This window comes from Podarcis gaigeae (genome assembly GCF_964106915.1).
Source record: "Podarcis gaigeae genome assembly, chromosome: 8".
NCBI classification, from domain to species: Eukaryota; Metazoa; Chordata; class Lepidosauria; order Squamata; family Lacertidae; genus Podarcis; species Podarcis gaigeae.
In genome coordinates, this window is record NC_139684.1 from 68,872,416 (window position 1) to 68,891,524 (window position 19,109).

At 41.8% G+C, this 19,109-nt stretch overlaps 1 protein-coding gene and 1 long non-coding RNA gene across 2 annotated transcripts in view; one reads left to right on the plus strand and one right to left on the minus strand.

The window, feature by feature from the left end:
* Positions 1-19,109, plus strand: part of LOC310850012 — an 88,189-nt gene that overhangs the window by 50,306 nt on the left and 18,774 nt on the right. The gene's annotated exons all lie outside the window — the stretch shown is intronic.
* On the minus strand, positions 3,025-19,085 carry SNRNP40 (small nuclear ribonucleoprotein U5 subunit 40). Its single transcript, XM_083750932.1, has 10 exons — positions 18,775-19,085; positions 17,113-17,242; positions 13,322-13,415; positions 11,710-11,875; positions 10,762-10,884; positions 10,025-10,145; positions 8,081-8,163; positions 7,585-7,646; positions 4,374-4,477; positions 3,025-3,468 (listed from the first exon to the last, which is right to left on the minus strand). The coding sequence occupies exons 1-10, from the start codon at positions 18,919-18,921 to the stop codon at positions 3,419-3,421; spliced, it is 1,080 nt and encodes a 359-aa protein (XP_083607058.1). The 5' UTR covers positions 18,922-19,085; the 3' UTR covers positions 3,025-3,418.

Here is a 19,109-nt window from a genome sequence, read left to right on the forward strand (position 1 = left end):
CATTGGTGGCGGTCATAAAACCGTGATGCAAATATTCATTCTTTTCTGGTGGAGAGAGCTGGTGATCTTGCAGAGACCTTTGTCTCACTGTGGACCGGTGCGGCACAATAGGCTATAGACACAATTTTTTCCCAGTGCCCTCCCTGCTGTCGTGAAGCACTCTGGTACTCTAGGGACTTGCAGGCAAAGAAACAGGCTGGAAGATGACAAGAGCGCAGGTGGCATAGATCTCATTCTTGAGACTGATCTAACACTGGCTAGAGCGCATAATTGCATCTACCATGTGGTAGCGAGGACAGCAAAGGCAGCATACTTTACTGCTTCTATTGCACCCTCAAGTACCCATCTAGGGTAACTCTTCAGGGTGGTTCAGGGCTTACTGTTCCTGTAGGACACACCACTGGACCCCTCAAAATCCTGTTGTGACCTGTTCGCATATAGCACTTTGTAGATAAAGCAGCCCGCTTTCAAAACAGCCTTGATGCTATATGGCTATGGCAGCTCCTAGCAAGGCAGCCACAATAGCTTTAGCTTGTTTTGTGTGATCAGTTTCAGCGGATGCAGACCAAAGCCACAGGCAAGGTGTCTGCAGTAATGTTCAAACTACCTGTCCCCTCAATCCCTGTCCCACATGGCTATTTAAATCTATTTAGCAGGGGATGAACAGGAGAGTCCAGGGTGTGGTTAATGTGTCTATACACAAAGTTCCTACTGTCTAAAGAGGCAGTAGTACAGTCACCCCTAAAGGCCACCGAGGACCCAATGGTTTGTGACAGCTACCAACCATTCACAAATAACCTGCTCTGGGGAAAGGTGACCACAGGAGACAAAGTGACAGAGGACACATTGACTTAAGACACTGATCTTTGACTAGTGGGCCAAGACCTAGTCACAGATTGCTCTAAGGTGGGTCACAACAGCAACACTATCACTATACAAAATAATAATACATTTTATTTTATTTTATTTATTATTTACCAACCAACCACCCTATATAGGTCTCAGGGCGGTTCACAGAACAAAATCAAAATTTAAAGCCACAAAATATATAATGAAAATAAAAAAACCCCAATAACATCCCCCAATGGTTTTTTTTTAAAAGACACAGCATGTCAATCAAATCAAGCAAAGGCCTGGTTAAAGAGGAACATTTTTGCCTGGTGCCTAAAGATGTGTAATGAATATGAAGATATCAGTCCCCCAGATGCATGCTTTGCCTTAAAGCTTAGTTTGAAGGCTGCTGACTTAAAGGAATCCCTCGCTGGATTAGATCAAAAGGAGTTCAAAGTGGCAAGCTCTTATTCTGTGCAATAGGTATTTCAATTTATAAGGGCAATAGCAATTCTAGAACCACTTACAACACAACAGTGCCAAAATGAAAACATTTGTCTCATCCGTTTTGGAAGATCACTGGAGGATTGGGGGATAAGGCAGCTGCACCCTATGGAAAACAGTATAATCCATATATGCTCATCCTCTACATGAGGGATAGCCAAAGTGGTGACTTACATTTGCTGCTGGACTACAACTCCCATCATGCCTTCCCATTGGCCATTCTGGCAGGGGCTGGTGGGAGTTGCAGTTCAGTACCTGGCAGGCACCACATTGGCTAGCCCTGCCCTGCCCTTGCTCAACAGGTTGCAACTTCTGCTTTACAGCTGTGTTTGCTCCCTGTACGAAAAACTAGATGGTAGGTGCCTGCGAAAGTGACTCAAACAATGAAAGTGGTGGGAGCTCTTTAATTTACAGACACAACACTACTTCTATTACTGAGTGAGCCATGCCAGGTGATTCGGTGCACACTATACTGAAAAGATGAGAACATCCAGTTTTGGGTTAGTGAAGATCTTTCAGAAACATTAGTCTCATTAGTCCCCCCAGTTTTATCCCAATAAGAATCAACCTGCAAATCTTAGAAGCTTGGGTCCTGGGATGTACCGTATTTTTTGCTCTATAAGACTCACTTTTTCCCTCCTAAAAAGTAAGGGGAAATGTGTGTGCGTCTTATGGAATGAATGCAGGCTGCGCAGCTATCCCAGAAGCCAGAACAGCGAGAGATTGCTGCTTTCACTGCACAGCAATCCCTCTTGCTGTTCTGGCTTCTGAGATTCAGAATATTTTTTTCTTGTTTTCCTCCTCCAAAATCTAAGTGCGTCTTGTGGTCTGGTGCATCTTATAGAGCGAAAAATACGGTATATGAATTCATAAAAAGCCAGCTTCCATCCCACCTTCAATATAGAGATAGGCCAATCTGGTTTGTAAGCCACAATCAAGTATAGACTGAGCCAGATTTCTCCGTTGTCACCTATAAGCTGTTGGGATGAACAATTCCCATATTAATACACTGAAGAGTTCTTACACCCTATTACACAGATGTTTTCAAACACTTTAGCCTCCATTAACCTGAGCATCTTCTTTTCTGTTTGTGATTTTGGCAGCAAATTGGCAAAACGGCTGCTTTTCTGCTTCCCCACACTTCCAACCGCACATTTATATACATATTTATTCTCTCATAGGAATAGGAAGTTCTGTGCTTTCCAGAAACCCTTGAGAATTTGTAAAGACGTTTCCTACCCTTAAAAACAATGGAAGAAACAGACTATCATTTTGCCAACGAGAACAGATTCACTGAATGACACCCTGTGAGGATCCACAAAGAAGGTATGTGCTGAAACAATACTTTCTGGAAAACAATTATGGAAGCGGCTGGAGAAGCCCAGCCAGATGGGTGGGGTATAAATAAATTATAATTATTATAATTATTATTATTATTATTACTTCACCATTATCCCAGTACATCAGTGGAACATTATTAAAAGAAAGTAGAATATAATCTGTGGGGCATCATTGCCACCTGTGAGATTAATTTTACACTATTGCTTATTTAGTTGTCCATTTTCTTTTCTTTTTTGCCCTTTGTGTGATGTTCTCTCCCCCCTGCCCTCCACCCCGCTTCTATGTAGCTTAAACACTGCTGAAAAATGGCAAAAGGTATACATAGCAATAAATTCCATTGACACACAGTTTTTGCAAAGTATTTTATTTATTTTCTGTATAAAAATGACAAGCAAACCTGGAGGGAGACATGAAATATTAAACGTTCCACATTTTACAAGTGTCAAATGATTTCAATAATAAGCCGAAAGCACATTGTGCAGGGAAAAATAAGAAATCTGTATGTCCATCTCAAAAATCTTAATGTTTCGAAACCAGAAGCCTTTTCAATATTCTGCATAACATGGTCAAGAATTCAAGGAGGGATCCTCTAAAACACAGGTGGTTAATATTTAACTCTGTACATGAAACGGCATTTTCTGAAGTCTCTTCATCTTCCAAGACTTTGTGCAGAAATATCTAACTTGGCCAGAAGCAATCCAGTTCCACACATCCAAGATGACAACGGTGCTGGCTCTCTTCCTCACTGGATCTCCCCCATATACAGCCTTTTGTCACTAGATGCAGAAAGTACTGATGGGAAGAAATACAAACACATTTGAAGAAAATGTGAAGGATCAGTTTTTACCATCTTATTCCACCCCTCTTGTATTTCCAGTATCGCTTGATAACTAAATTGACTCTCACACGCATGCCTCAACGTGTATGCTCCGACCAGAATGGCCTGATTTTTCTAAAATGCAGAGTTTGCGTCTTTCATCTCCTAATAAAGCTCAGGCAGCTACATTAATAATTCTAATGTGTTTTCTCTAACAGTAGCAATGTTATGACTTCCTCTGCAAAACAAAATGCAAAAGAAACTGTCAATACTAGAAAGTAGCCACAAGAGGGTGCAGCCTCTCAAGAATCTTTTTCATCAACGAAACAGAGAAGGGATGAGAAGTCTGTGGTCCTCCTTGCGCTGTTGAGCTCAAACTCCCATTGGCCCCAGGCAGCGTGGACAATGGTCAGGAATAATTGGAGTTGCAGCCCAACAACATTTGAAGGGCCACACAGCACTATTATGGCACCAGTAACAAATTCTGAGGTCAAGCATGAGAAAGAAAAAGTAGATCTCTTCCAGCTTGATGTTTGCCTGCTCCCATCTTAAAATTTATGGGGCTGAAAGTTCTCTGGAGAGGACAGATCCAACCTACTGGAGCTCAACTAAATTCCCCCCCCCCCAAAGTATGTTATATTTCTGTTCGTGTTTTGTAGAATTACTATACCAAGACAACCCAAAAGAACAGGGCAGGGAGGGAAAGAAAGAAAGAAAGAAAGAAAGAAAGAAAGAAAGAAAGAAAGAAAGAAAGAAAGAAAGAAAGAGACTCTCTGTGCTGGCTAACAGATTCTCTTTACGATCATGAATTCACAGAAGTCATGTTCCTTAATTAAAAGCACCCACTTCCAGGCTTCCTGGCAATTCAAAGAGAACTTACTAATTGGCTCCTCTGGATGAAAAGCCACTTCATTTATTGAACCAGCATGGCCTGGCAGCTTGTAGAGAATTCTTCTGGAGGTCGTATCCCACACATAAACAAACCTGTAATGAGAAGAAACATGAGTAAGAGCCTCCCAATGGAATGAACTAAAAATAAAAGAGCAACTCTGTTTTGACCCAGTTACTCAATATTTCAAGATCTCTTATAGCTATGAGCGGCTGTGTTTACTAGAGACTACCCAGGAAGCCCTTTTGCTGTACCTGGATCTGGTAACAGCCTGTCATATTACTGTAGAAAGACAACCTGTTGCCTGCATGACCTTAGTTTGACACCACCTGCTGCTGGTTTTAAGTTAGTAAAAGAAAACCTAGCTAATTGATAGATATCTTGAATTTGGAGATGCAAGTCACTGAGTCTGAATGTAGCATTGCACGTTCAGGTGAACAGATGTATTCACTTAATGATCTACAACCTGAAGACTGTTACTCATTTCATGACTCATGAAGCAAAACTACTGCATAATTTGAAAAACCAGCTTGCTTGCTTTAGTGATATCATGGGATATATATGTCTGTAAAAAACTAATATTGCATCACTGTCTGACTCAGTACTGTGGATAAAGTAACACTGCTTATTTCTAATATCTGAAGTCTGTCTGTATACAGTAAGCCTGTAACCTATTTTTAACTGGTGTGCATTCAGCTTCATTATTTGTCTTCAGTACTTAATCTTCCACAAAAACTATGTGCTGCTGCATTTGACAGCCTCGAACCTTAAGACTATAGGGAAACACGTCTTTGCATTTGCATTGGAAAGTTGCAATTTACAGTTCACAAAAGTTCACTAAAATGCAATGTCAAATCTTTCAGAACTTCATTTCTGATCATCTGCTGCTTTAGCAAACAATGCTGCCCTGTAACTTACAAAAGCATCTCTAGTCACAAGGTGTTTTTCTGAGCATCTGAAAAATTCCAGTAATTTGATAATAATGCTTTATGAAAATCTGCCCCTCGGATCTTTGCACAATAAATATGATGCATTATATTTTCTATTACATTCTGGCAATGGAAACAAAACGCTCATGATGTGGACTATTTTTGTTTCCCATCCAAGTATGCTGTAAGATATGGTTTGAGTGTACTCAAATAAGAATAGGTCTTCTCCAAAAGGGGTGAGCAATTTCAAACAGAATATAGGTACTCTGGAAGACAATAATGGGCTTTTCAAGTGACAAGAAGTGAGGAATACTACTCTGTGAGTGACATATGAACCAAACTTAAATGGCTCACTAAGGTGAAGGCTGAGCAGTCCTAGGTAAGGACTTTGGCCACAATCCTATGCACAGTTAGTTAGAAGCAAGATACATTGAACCCAGAGGGGGTTACTTCCAAGTAGCTATGCACTGGCTGCTATTTGACCTAGAAATACAGATGTCACGAGACTTGTTTGTTTTTGCTGCAGCAGATGAACACAGCTACTCCTTCAGAAACCTTATGTTGATATGCATAGGAGGCTCAAGAGGCAAGATTTAACAAGTTGACTCTTCAGTGCTAATCCTAACACCCGGTACTCAGATTCCTTCTGTGACTTCTGCCAGTTAAGCTCTCAAAGCTATTGGGTATTAAAGACTGGTTAAATAGCTACTGCCTCAAAAATGTTTCACTGCCTTTCAGTTCTTTCATCATTTGAACCTTGCAGTACGGGGACTGGAGATGGGAGACTTATGCTGCAGAAAGCCTGATAACCGAAACTTTCTAAAATTCAGTGCCCCCAACTTTAAGAAGTTGCCATTCTGAACTGAATTATGACCTTGTTATGGTCTGATTCATCAAATTCATTAAGTATTTTCCAATGTGACTGTACCGTTCCCTCTCATCTTGCTTTGGTTGTGTCAACTTTGATGCACATGGCAACGGAACACAGAAGTATTTAATGCGCTTGCTTAGTGCCATCAGTGAGTCTCCAAAGAAAAGCCCAGCTTTTAAGCATATCACAAAACAGGGAAAGAAATTTTGTAACACCCCATAAGACAGGAATTAATGCTCAAAATTCAAGGATTTTACCACAAATTGCATTATGATACATGCTGAATATTAGTGATGCTGAAAGACCAGTTTTTCAGTAGTTCTGACTTTCACCAGAAAACAAGACAGAGACCTGTCCTGTTTGTAGCTGGAATTCATACCCTTTATTAAGTCGTAAGGGTGCCCTCAGCAACATATTTTAAGCAACACAAAAGAGCAGCATACCCCTCCTACCATAATTACTACCTTCCGGATACACCCCCCTTCTTTCCCCTTTACAAGATCACCAGATACATAAGCCACTGCTCATCACCAATCCATCAACACGGACTGAAATAAGTTAACCAGCAGTTAATGTACTATATTTAGAAAGCTGTCTCACTTGCTCTGGCATCAACATTTGCACAGGAGGTGGGGAAGGAAAGCATGATCGCAAAGCAACTGGCTGGACTGAGCAGGCCAAGGTGTCCTTGAGTTAGGAAATGTCGCTATGTACATCAAAAGAACATACACTGCATATATTTTCAAGAGAGCACTGCTTGAACTGGGATGCTGCTCTCTTATGGGACTAGGGTGTTAAAGCCAAGTACTTTTCACCCCTTTCATGCCCCCCCCCCAGTTCATTATGACTAATAGAAGAGATTCTACTATTAAGCTTCCTTTCCTAGAGATGAACAAGTCTCAGAAGAACAGTTTGGTTAGATATCTAGATTTCTTAGCCAATCAAAACTTACGTGTTGGGTAGGTCTTTAGATACTCTAGAGCAGTGTTTTCAAACTGATGAAACAGAGAAGCCCCCTTCAAACATGCACACGCTCCCAGTCAAATATCCAATAATTATTGTACATGGAACACACTGAGTGCAACCAGATACCTTCTGGGGTTTAGAATGTTGCTTTTCCATGACCACGAGGGTGAGTTAGTTCGACCCCCTGCAATGTAGGAATCTTTTGCCCAACATGGGGCTTGAGCACACAAGATTAAGAGTCTCATGTTCTACCGACTAAGCTATCCAAGGCTAAAGAACAGATTACATTCCTTTCAAGTAGTAATGTGCTACTGCAATACACCTATAAGGCGATACCAGTCTGTCTCCGAGCACAATGGAGAGTGTGAGTGTTAAAAAATCCCATGCAGCTTGGTACCTAGAGCACTGGTTTTCAGATGAAAATAGAGGGCTTTACCTGTCTGCAGATCCAGCAGCTATTTTACTTCCATCTGGTGACCAGGAGCATCGCAGGAGATTCTAAAGAACAAGAAAACTTAGTAGCACAATTCCAGGCATACCTTCATTTCCCTGTTTCTTTTTGAAATAAAAACTCGCCAAGGCTTTAAGACATTAACACCACTGCAGTAATAATGGCTTGCCTTTGGAAGCTTAGTCTGCAGATATATATTGTACTTTATTGCCAGAAATACACAGTATCTTGTTATCTTATGTGAAATAGATTGTGAATGTCAAGATACTAAAATTTATAGGCCATTACAGCTGCACTTGGGGGTTAAAAAAAAACCTTGTTGCAGCGGCTTTAATTGGAATTTCTTCTCACACATTAATCTTGAGCACAGACCTTGTTAAGAGGTTTGTGGCAATCTGAAATTTTAAAAGCCATTTACTTATGAATTAATTCTTAGCTGCCATCCATAAACAAGGAGCATTTCATCCAGCACAGAACTCACCTTCTCAAAATTATGTACATTCCCTTGGAGGATCTTTACACATCTCTCTTTAGGGGCAAAGGGCCGAACATCCCAGATACGAACTAGAACAGAGCCCATACAAGAAGTTTAGAACCGTAGTAACAAGTTGAGTATTATCCCACAATATTGCAGATTTGATGGTAAGTAAGCTGATAGGTTTAAAGACATAAGAACAGATTTGCTCGATCTGACCAGAGAGCCATCTAGTTCAGTATTTTGTTTCCCACACTAGCTAAACAGATGCCTCTGGGAAGGGCAAAAACAGAGGAGGACAACAAGCACACAGCAGCACAATGTTTTTGAATATGCAGGGTCCATACAGCCATTGGTAGTATTTAGGTAAAGGGACTCCTGACTATTAGGTCCAGTTGCGGACGACTCTGGGGTTGCGGCGCTCATCTCGCTTTATTGGCCAAGGGAGCTGGCGTACAGCTTCCACGTCATGTGGTCAGCACGACTAAGCCGCTTCTGGCGAATGTCGTTTACCTTCCCACCGGAGCAGTACCTATTTATCTACTTGCACTTTCAAACTGCTAGGTTGGCAGGAGCTGGGACCGAGCAACAGGAGCTCACCCTGTTGCGGGGATTCGAACTGCCAACCTTCTGATCGGCAAGCCCTAGGCTCTGTGGTTTAACCCACAGCACCACCCACGTCCTCTTGGTAGTATTTACCCACCCCAAAATTTGTCTAAATTCTATTTAAAGCCATCTAAAGCCAGTGGTGGTTACCACATCCTGGGGCAGTGATTTCCATACTTTACTTACACATCATGTGAATAAATTTGTCCAGAATTTACTGGCTATCACTTCCATTGGGCAAGCCCAAGTTCTAGCATGGTGAGATCAAGAGAAGCTGCTTTCATTATACACTCCCATCTAAAAACTACAGAGCCTCAAAAATTTCAGCCATTTTTTCACAGGAAAGGTGCCCCAACCACTCAATCATTTTGGGTTACTCCCCCCCAACTTTCCCAGACCTGTAACAACCTTTTTGAGATGGCAGCAACCACAACTGCAGACAGAATTCAGGTATAGCTGGCTAGGGCATGGTTTCAGCCACTGACAGTCTCTAGATGGTGACATGACTGCAACTTCACACACACAACTTCACACACACAGTGAAGCCTTCAATGTTGATTGACTGAACTGGTGTAGTGGCAGGGAACATTCAGCTGTGCAGGGAACAGAGGGAACATTTTTGCATTCTAGCTTTTCATGAGGGAAGGGGGGAAACTTCAATTTGACTGAGATTGTCATTTCACAGAGTTGGGCTGAGGATGTTGTGCCAGGGTGTAGGGAACCTAAGGGTCAGGCAAGCCAGAGACAAGGAATCTGAAGGATGGGCCAAGAAAGGAGGACTTTAAGGAATGGTAGGTGGACTGAGGAAAAAAGTAGTAGAGATGGATCATCAAAGAATCTGTTAATCAGAGAAGCAACTAAAAAAAACACTATGGTGCTTAATGGAGGGGTGCAGAACCTCCAGGTGTTTAAACATTCACAGCTTCTGACCATGCTGACAGCATCTGGAGGGCTGCAGGTTCTCCAACCCCAAGTTAAGATCAGGAAAATGGAATGCCAAGATGAATGCGGGAGGGAGACAAAAGTCCTACAGAAACTTGTCCAGAGATGACAGTTAAAGGAAGTCAGTGTCAAGTCTGCATTTTGACAAGAGAATCTGTCAATTGTGGCTTCTTCTATCATTGTAGCAGTGTGCCCTAGTAGCCCTAATGGGACAAAAAGCAGGCTTCTGGCAATAATAAATCGCATCACACTTCACTTACAGTTTTGGCAACTACCCAAAGTCTTGGTGCATTTCAGGAGACATTTCCAAGTTCTGACATACTGGCCGCAAACTAGTAAAGACTAGGAGTAGTATGCTTGGTTACATATTCCTTAATGCTATTTTCCAACAGAAACAGTTACCTGTATTGTCCATGGCATTGGAAAGCAAGTAAGAGCCTTCTGAACTCAGACTGAGACCTGTGACAGAATCAGCATGTCCTCTCATTGTGTAAGTTAGCTTGTTCTGACGAAGGTCCCATACCTTTAAGGATATATGAGCAGATATATGGTGTGTCACATACACATAGAGAGAGGTCTTTAAAGTAGTTAGCTCTATATAGGGCTGTTGAAGCTTTCAAGTGAAGTTGCAAAATGAGGAACAGAACCCAAACAAATGCATGGAGATTTATTTATTTGTGATATAGTCTCTTAGACTTCCAGTGTCCTTGTAAGACAAATAACCTATGCTAGGTCTTGAAAGACAGAAATCCCAGGATCTGTTGACCAATTGCCCTTTTAAAGGGAAGGAACAGCCCATAACAAATAATTCATGGGTCTCCTGTTTCTGACACAAAGCCTTTCAGGTCTCACTGTGTGCCATCTTCCTGGCACAGGGAGAGCTGGCACTGCCTACTCGTCTTCACAGCAGAACTTTATTCCCACCACCCTGAGAAAACTAGAAGCTACCACTGTCATTCTGTTTCTTCCTTGCTTCTTCTGGAGGTGGCTAAGTGTTCTAAGGAGAGAGGAGAAGGGTCTGGGGCAATGCAAAACTTAAAACTCATTTGAAACTAGTTTATTTTTCAAGTGCAGATATGCCCTTTGCCCAAGTTACAAATATGGAATCTAAGGAAGGTTCAGTTCAACAAACAGCTTACCTTGATATCATTGTCTATGCCTCCAGATATTATCTGATCACTGGTATCATTGAAGGTCACTGCTAACACCTGATAGGTATTTTGAAATGTTTGAACAGCAGCTTTTTTCCTGATGTCCCATAACTGGAAGCGAAAGCAAACAAGATAGACATTCATAACCCACCCTTCACCACAGGGTCCAAAATAGCTCAATACAACTAAGCCATGAAAGGTCTCGCAATCCTGAAGGCCTGTGCACAAAAGGTGCACCCTGATTCAACATTAAAAAGTACTTACTGACAAGGGCAGCTGTCCCTGGGAGGGGATTGCATTCAAAAAACTGGGAGTCAACACAGAAAAGGCTCTCTCACACACTGCTGCCCCATGAACTTCACGTAGTGTCAGAACTGAGAGCAGGGCCTCTTCTGCAGATCTTTTAAAAAGTCTACATGGGAGGAGGTGGTCCTTCATATATTTGGGAGCCAAGTCTTTTAGGGCTTTGTAAATGGCGGCACCTAGAATTGGGCTCAGAAGCACAATGGCAACTGTACAGCTATTTAAGAACTTGTGTCCTGTCAGTCGTGCCCACCAGCACCTTGGTCTGTGCACCAGTTGCAGCTTCTGAACAATCTCCAAGAGAAGGCCCACATAAAGCACATGGTAATAGTCCAGACTTGAGGTTTCCAGAGCATAGATTGGTGCGATTATCATGCTCACATTAAGAATGAGTATCTTCAAAATGATAAGTCTACAAGTGTAGGTTTTCACAGAAACTGGAACCGGGTTCACATTTGACTAGTTGATAATGGTGGAAAGAAAATAACAACTCCGTATCCAAAAAGAATGTACCTCTTTAACAGAACTCTTTACTCAGCAAGCAGCACCTAACAAGACAACTGCTTATTGATCACATAAACCCACACTAGTATTTACTATTTACATCGCAAGGCGACAATTATCCATACTAACCTTTACTGTCCCGTCATCACTGCCTGTACAGACCAGCTGAGGTCCACGTCTTGCTGGGTAACAGGAGTTCACAAATGATGTGTGACCTTTGAGTCTTTTCACCCTCTCTCCTGTCTCGCTATCCCACACTGCTACAGTTTTATCGGTGGAGGCAGAGAATAGCATGCTAGGAGAAAATGAAATGCTGATGAAGTGCTGAAAAGCAGCATTTCACATGTTTTAAAAGGTATTCAACATTCAAAAAAATGGTCCTTAGGTAAAAGAGAGTTAAAAGTGACCACAAAAAGCAAAAGACACCTACTACTAACTGTCAAGCATTTTGCCCAGAATGCCAGCCTTCTGATGGAGGGCGAAAGGGAAGGCAAACATACTCTTTTGGTCACTACTTTGTGACAAAATCCAGTTATCCCAAAGGGTTTCCAAATATGCAGTACAGTGGAACCTCAGTTCACGAACGTAATCCATTCCAGAAGACCGTTCGAGTTCCGAAACGTCTGAAAACCAAGAACTCAGTACAGAAGCCTCAGTTTAATTGAGAAAATTGAAAAGCAAGCAGTGGAAGCCATTCGACTTCCGAGGCGCGTTTGAAAACGGAAGCATTTACTTCCAGGTTTTCGGCGTTCCGAAACATTTGGCTTCCGAGACACTCGAAAACTGAGGTTCCACTTTATACAACTACCGCAGAATCTTTGTTTAATTGAAACATTTTTAATAATAATAAGAATAATAATAATAATATCTTTATTGTCATTGCCCCCTCTCAGGGACAACGAAATTACTTGGCTGCTCCATCCACCCAGATAGGGCACTCCACTTAAAATCAAAACAACTATAAAAACACTAATTAAAACAATATAATATAATACAGCAAGGAAGATTAGATGACTTCAAAGTCCAGGTTTCCCATTCAGGGCCGAGATCGCTCTGGAGAAGAAGCTGTTCTTTTACTGTTGCTCTTTAGCTAAAAATGCTCTCAGAGATGCTTACAAAAAGAAATAGACAAAAATCAGTAACTGTAAAAATAGGTGGTGTGTAAGTTACAAAATCTTGTACAAATCCCTAGATGTAAGTGAATCGCCATCATGAATAACATTGTTCTGCCAGGCAGCCATGCGCCACTCCAGTCCCCTAAGGCTTTTACTACTACTGGCATGTTGCTCCAGGATCTGTTTGGCAGAAATCAGGAAAAGCAGCAGGGAATAGTGGAATGGACTAAATGGCTACAATGTGACGGTGACTACCTGCCTGCATTCCTATCCAATCCCCCCCCCCCCCCAAATCATAGGGTTGTATTCAGTGCCCATCCTACTGACGGTAGACCCACTGAAGTTAACACATGACTAAATAAGGTTCATTAATTTCAATGAACCTCCTCCAAATAGAACTTAGCTGGATATAACCCACAGGAAGTTTATTTCTTGCACATGCTTTCAGAATTTGTTCTGAAATATTTTGACATATTAAAAAGAAAATCATCAAGAGAGTAGAACCAACAAGCAGCAAAATGCAAGTACCCAAGCTTCAGTAATATACTCCAAATGACAAAAAGTCATTGCTAATCAATTAAACAGCAGATAAAAATATCCAAAACAAGAATTATATATGTACTAACCTGCCATCAGTGTTATAATGTAGTTCCATAACTGCTCCGCTATGTCCTTTCAGAGTGGCATAATTATCACAGTCCCCATACACGTTCCATAACACTAGAATCAATGCAAGATCAAGATTAAATACTGAAGTCATGTTGGCATTTCCAAGTAATAAATCCTCTTAATGAATCAGATGCACTTTTCACATCTAATGCTTTGTAAGCAGCAATGGAAGCCTTCAAGTAGGTATAACTTCCAGAAACAAATGGTGGGTGATGGTTGTTTTTAAGAAAAGAGTATCAATTTTTACCTGGGGAATACTCTTTTATACCTAACAAAGGCAGTGAGAGAAAATATTCACAATCACTTCAAAGAAACTGTGGGCACTGAATACAACCCTATGATTTGGGGGGGGGGGATTGGATAGGAATGCAGGCAGGTAGTCACCGTCACATTGTAGCCATTTAGTCTATTCCACTATTCCCTGCTGCTTTTCCTGATTTCTGCCAAACAGATCCTGGAGCAACATGCCAGTAGTAGTAAAAGCCTTAGGGGTCTGGAGTGGCGCATGGGGTCGGGTCCTGCCGCGGCGACGACGCGGGGACTCTAAAAACCACAGGCGCAGAAGCCTGTGGACTTGGTGACTCGGTGGGCACCATTTGCGCCCCCCCGACCCGCGAAGGAGCCTTTTTAAAGGCTGCGGAACGGGGGACGGGGAGCGGCGTGGTGCTGAGAGTCCTCTGCTCCCCCTGCTGAGTGAAGCCGCATGCCATGGACGGAGAGCGCTGACTTTTTCCTCTGAACATCTGGACTAAAAGCAACAACCCGTGAGTAATACAGAAATTGGACTTAAAAGAGAAATCTTCTTTTTGAATTTGGCACGATCGGGGAAGACGCAAAAAGGAAGTCCGTCTCCCCGCCTTGTAAACAACTTAAAGCAAGGACTAAATAACTAAGGTTGAGAGAATATCTTCTTCTTTATTGGATAAAAGTAATTAATTTCATGATTGGACAGTACAAGTAATTTTGCTGGAGGATAAGAGTTGATTTTGAGAGCTGAAGTGTAACCCCCCGGGACCTGGGAGTGATCCGCGAGAGAGCCTGTTGAAAAGATACAGAGGACTTTGACAGCTGTCAAAATTAGCTGTCAAAGTTGGGGAATAAAAAGAAACATTGTTTCTGCTGCCTTTGCCGGTTGGACTTGTTACAATTTGGTTATAAACTGTTGAAAACAAAGAGAAACAAGTTATTTTGACTTTGGGACTGGAATTAGAAGGATAGTAAGTAACCACAATCCCTCTAGAGGGGGTTCTGGGACACTGCAAGAATGGATGCAAGTGGAAAAATACTCACTGAGCTGAACAGGACTTTTTATCTCCTGGGAAAGCTTCAAGAACAGAGCGATATTTTGGCTACAAGGGTAATTACACTGAATGAAACAGTAAATAATTTTACTGAAACTGGAAGGGACTTGACTCAAGTCTTTGTCGCTGAACAAAAAGCCCTTGTAGCGGAAACAAAAGTCTTTGCAGCTGAGCAGGAAAAGAAATTTGATAAATCTGAGAAAGTGGAACAAGAGATATATGATATCTGGAGGGAAATGAAGGAGGAGCTACAATGCTGCAGAAGGCTAAGGAAGGCCAGAGGCCTGGCAGGAAGGACATAAAGGAAAATAAGAACTGGATGATGAAGATTTGGCTTGAATTGGAAAATGAAAAACGGAGAGACCTCCCTATGTGGAGACCTGAAGACCTATGGATTACAAATTTGATCAAGATGGAAGTTGGAGCTTTTGGGCCATTTAGATTCAAAAGGATTAAGAAACAAGATTTGAGCTCCACTTTTGAATATAGAGGTCTGGCTGGAAGAAAAATGGACATTATTGAGACAGGGTTTCTCCAAGATTTAAGGTTTTACATAAAGGACTACCAAAAAAACTGGCAAAGAGGAACTGAGAGAGAATTGAGAGCCTCGGATGTAAGGTCTCCAGGCTGAGAGCAGATAAGACTGATAAATATTGGGGATTGAAACCGGGAAAGGGGGGGGGGGATTTGGGAATCCAAAGGGTGTATAACTATATTTTGATTTCTTCTTCTTTTTATTTTGTTTTGTTATGAGTACAAAAATGGGGAAATCGTGGAAGAGAACAGGGATCGATCTTAGAAAAAGATTCTAATGTATAAAGATTGAGGTTTATAAGGTAGAATTGGTTATACAAAATGAATTAAATATAATAATGAACTAAATATAATAAGGTCAAAAATTGGGGATAAGAACTTGTTGAATCAAATAAAAGGAATTGGAATACAAGAAGGGGAGGTGTGGGGAAGTCATGGAAATATGTCATTGAAAACAAGGCTTAAAAGGTGAATATATATTTTTTTAAAATTTTCTTTTCTTTTTTCTTTGTTCGTTCTTTTCTTTTCTTTTTCTGTATTTCTTGAAAATTTCAATAAATATGTTTTAAAAAATAAAAAATAAAAAAGGCTACCATCCTACTGAGTAACAGATGAAAAGAACAGATGCTCTCATCTGGCTTACTGTTGCATCCTATGTGAACATCATGGTTTGTTTCACTTCCCAGGATTCCTGGTTCAAATTAACTGAGGTAGGGATTGTGATTGTTGCTCCCACTAGAATTAGAGGAGAAACAAACCAGGGGCTGTTTGAGCAACCATGGCAAACCATTGTTTATCATAGCATGTAAACTGGGTCAGGTATTCTTAGTATTAATTTAAACTAGGGTTGCAACCTGTAACTGATTATGGACCTTTCATTAAAGCATCTATAATGAATTACTTTTCCTTATAAAACTATGGATGGCTTTTCTAGCGGATAATATCTCTTAAGATGCCCATTGTGGTGACTTTTACTCAGCCAGAGTCATCAACCTTTATTCCCTGTGGGCACCAAAAAAACTGTCATTGGCACCATGCACAGCAGACAACCACACAGACATGTGTCGTCACTCCCCCCCCCCCAGCCAGCAATTAGACTTTAAAATGCCCTAATTAGTGAAGGGTGTGTAGACTTCCTGGCGAGTCCAGCTGGGGAGGCAAGAGTTAACCTTCCAATCCCAACTGCAATCTCCAGGAAGATTCCCCACCACTATTTTATTATTATTATTAATTAAATCTGCATACTGCCCTTCATTCATAGATTTCAAGATGGTTCACAGCATAAAACACAAGATAAAAACACAAAATACATAATAAAAACAAAACAATAACTCCCACTTCCCCCCATGCTTGGGGGTCACATAACTAGCTAGCATGCTGCAGTCTTATTTGTTATCAGAATTAACCAGACAAATTGCTCCACCAACTAAGAACAGCCATACACCACCACTATCATGGAGCCAATTGAAAGCTTTTTCTAAAACCTATTTATCAAGCAGCAATTTGGGGGAAGGGTGTCACAGCTGGGGGAGAAGGATTGACCCTGACCTTCCCAGTCATGATCCCAATATCACTTCTCCCTAGTTGCAATTAGGCAGGGGTAAGACTATTGGCTACAATAGAAGGTTTCGTTCAATGCAAATATGAGGAGAGTGAAGTGTGGGACTCCATTGCACTCACAAGCACCATGCTGGTGACCCATCACATACACCATTAAAACTTTGGTATTAGTCATACATAAGTTTACTTTTAATTAATTAAATTAGCACACTTTGGTTGATTTACTGTTATGTGTGCTTAGTTAATTTAATATGCTGTATGCTTTTTCTTAAAAAAGGGCGCGCACACACACAACTAACCCAATCAATTTTAAGCAAACAAATAGTATTTAGATGTTCATAACGTAGACTTACATATCAACCTGTCGAATCCAGCTGATGCTAAGGTGGCTCCATTAGGATGAAACTTACAACAGTATACTTCTCCTTCATGCCCTGAAAGCAACATTATAGGTGCCTGGAGAGATGAACATCTTGGGGGGCCCTGAAATATGAAAAAATGCAGAATACTCAACAAGCTATAAGAGAAGAGAGTCTGCATCCGAATGCTGAAAAGAAGACTATTACTCATAAACCAGTGATGAGGAACCTGTAGCACACAAGATGTTGGACCCTAACAGCCTCAGACAACATGGCCAATGATCAGGGATGATAAGAATTATAGTCCGACATCATCTGGAAAGCGACTGGCTCTTCATCCCTGATCTAATGTCTTGTGGCAAGGGTAAGCACTTCCACCAGCCCAAAAACATGACAATTTAACACAAACCACTTACAGCTTCAACAAGTGCAGTAAAATACCCTAACCTTGTTCCGTTCAGATGACTATAGCACTCTTCAATGCTAACCACTGAGCATGCTAGTTGGGGCTGAAGGGAATTGTAGTGTAACACCTGGAGGGCCTTGCAAGGATTATCCCTGGATTTATGGTATAAAAATGACTGGCAACTGGCTACCACTGAGAAAATAACTTATAAATTATGAAAAGAACAGAAAAAACTGAACAAATTTTATATAACATGGTGGTCATTTATTCAATATATAAATAAAACTGTCCTTAAAGATAAAGCATCTTTGAAGACATGGCTATCCTGAACAGTATTGCTTGCACTACATTCTTCTCTGGAATGCCTCTTTGTGATTGATAATACAAATTTTGTGTTGGGACATTACAGGCTGGCCATTTGGGTATCTTGTACTGAGTAATAATAATTATTTATGTTAATGTACATCCTGACACCTGTTATGGGGGTGGGATGTTATATATTTGTTAGAATGTCCAAAACACCAATAAAAATGTTTAAGTAAAAAAAACCAGGAGTGTGTTGGGGAAAGGTGGTCTAACTGATCACCCAGGTGAAATAAAAAATCAGTAACTAATGCAAACTAATTATAGTCACTGGGTGCTCAATGGTCATCCTTGCAGCCATATGTGCTATTAAATTACTGAGCTAAAGGAACCCATGGTCTGACTCTAGACTCAGAGTAAGACAGCTTCTATATCTGTTACTCTAAACACTAAGCACAGCTACAGGACCACAACGATGGCAATGAAAAGCTATTTTCACCACTCATTCAAAACGATGTAGGTTCATGTAACGGAATGGACCTTTCCCTTTAACAACTACCTTCACTGCTTATTCTCCTCTTTTCAGAATGCTAGCACCTTGCGACCCCCCAGGTTGAGAAATGTGGACTATATACGATGTTCACCTGGACTACTTCTGGGTTGCGTGGTGGTTAGAGTGCTGAAGGGAAAAAACGCGATATAAACGCAAGAAACAAACGGGCAGGGAATCGCGAGGCCGCTCAGAGGTTGCACCGCATCTCCCGTCATCCCTAACCGTGGGCTACGCTGGCAAGGGCTGCTGGGAGTTGTAGTCCCACGGCATTTAAGCGGCCTCGGGTTCCCCGCCGCCGCTTTAAGGCCGCACTCGCTATAACGGCGAGGTAATAATGCATATTAAAAGAGAGAAGTTGGGTGTGCGGCCTCTGCTCCTCAGGGGACTCACTCACCGCCTGCAACAAGGCGCCCGGGGGCGGCTGCCCAGCGCCAGGCCCCGGCCCCAAGATAAGCTCGTGCCGGGGCTTCTTAGCCCCGGACGCCGTCGCTACCAGAGCCATATCAGGACCGGGCGCTTTCCGTTTCTGCGGGTCGATCATCGTGCTCCTTCGTCGAAAAGGTCTCGATTCCCTTCAAGGCCTCAAAGGCGCGTCAAACTGAGGGGAAACTGACGCCTCCCCGCTCCGATTGGCGGCTCCCTACCAAGGCCCCGCCCCCTCCGCGACGTCTCATTCGCGGACGCTATCCTTCCTCCTCGTGGCTGCTCTCGCGCCGCTTCAGCACGGAG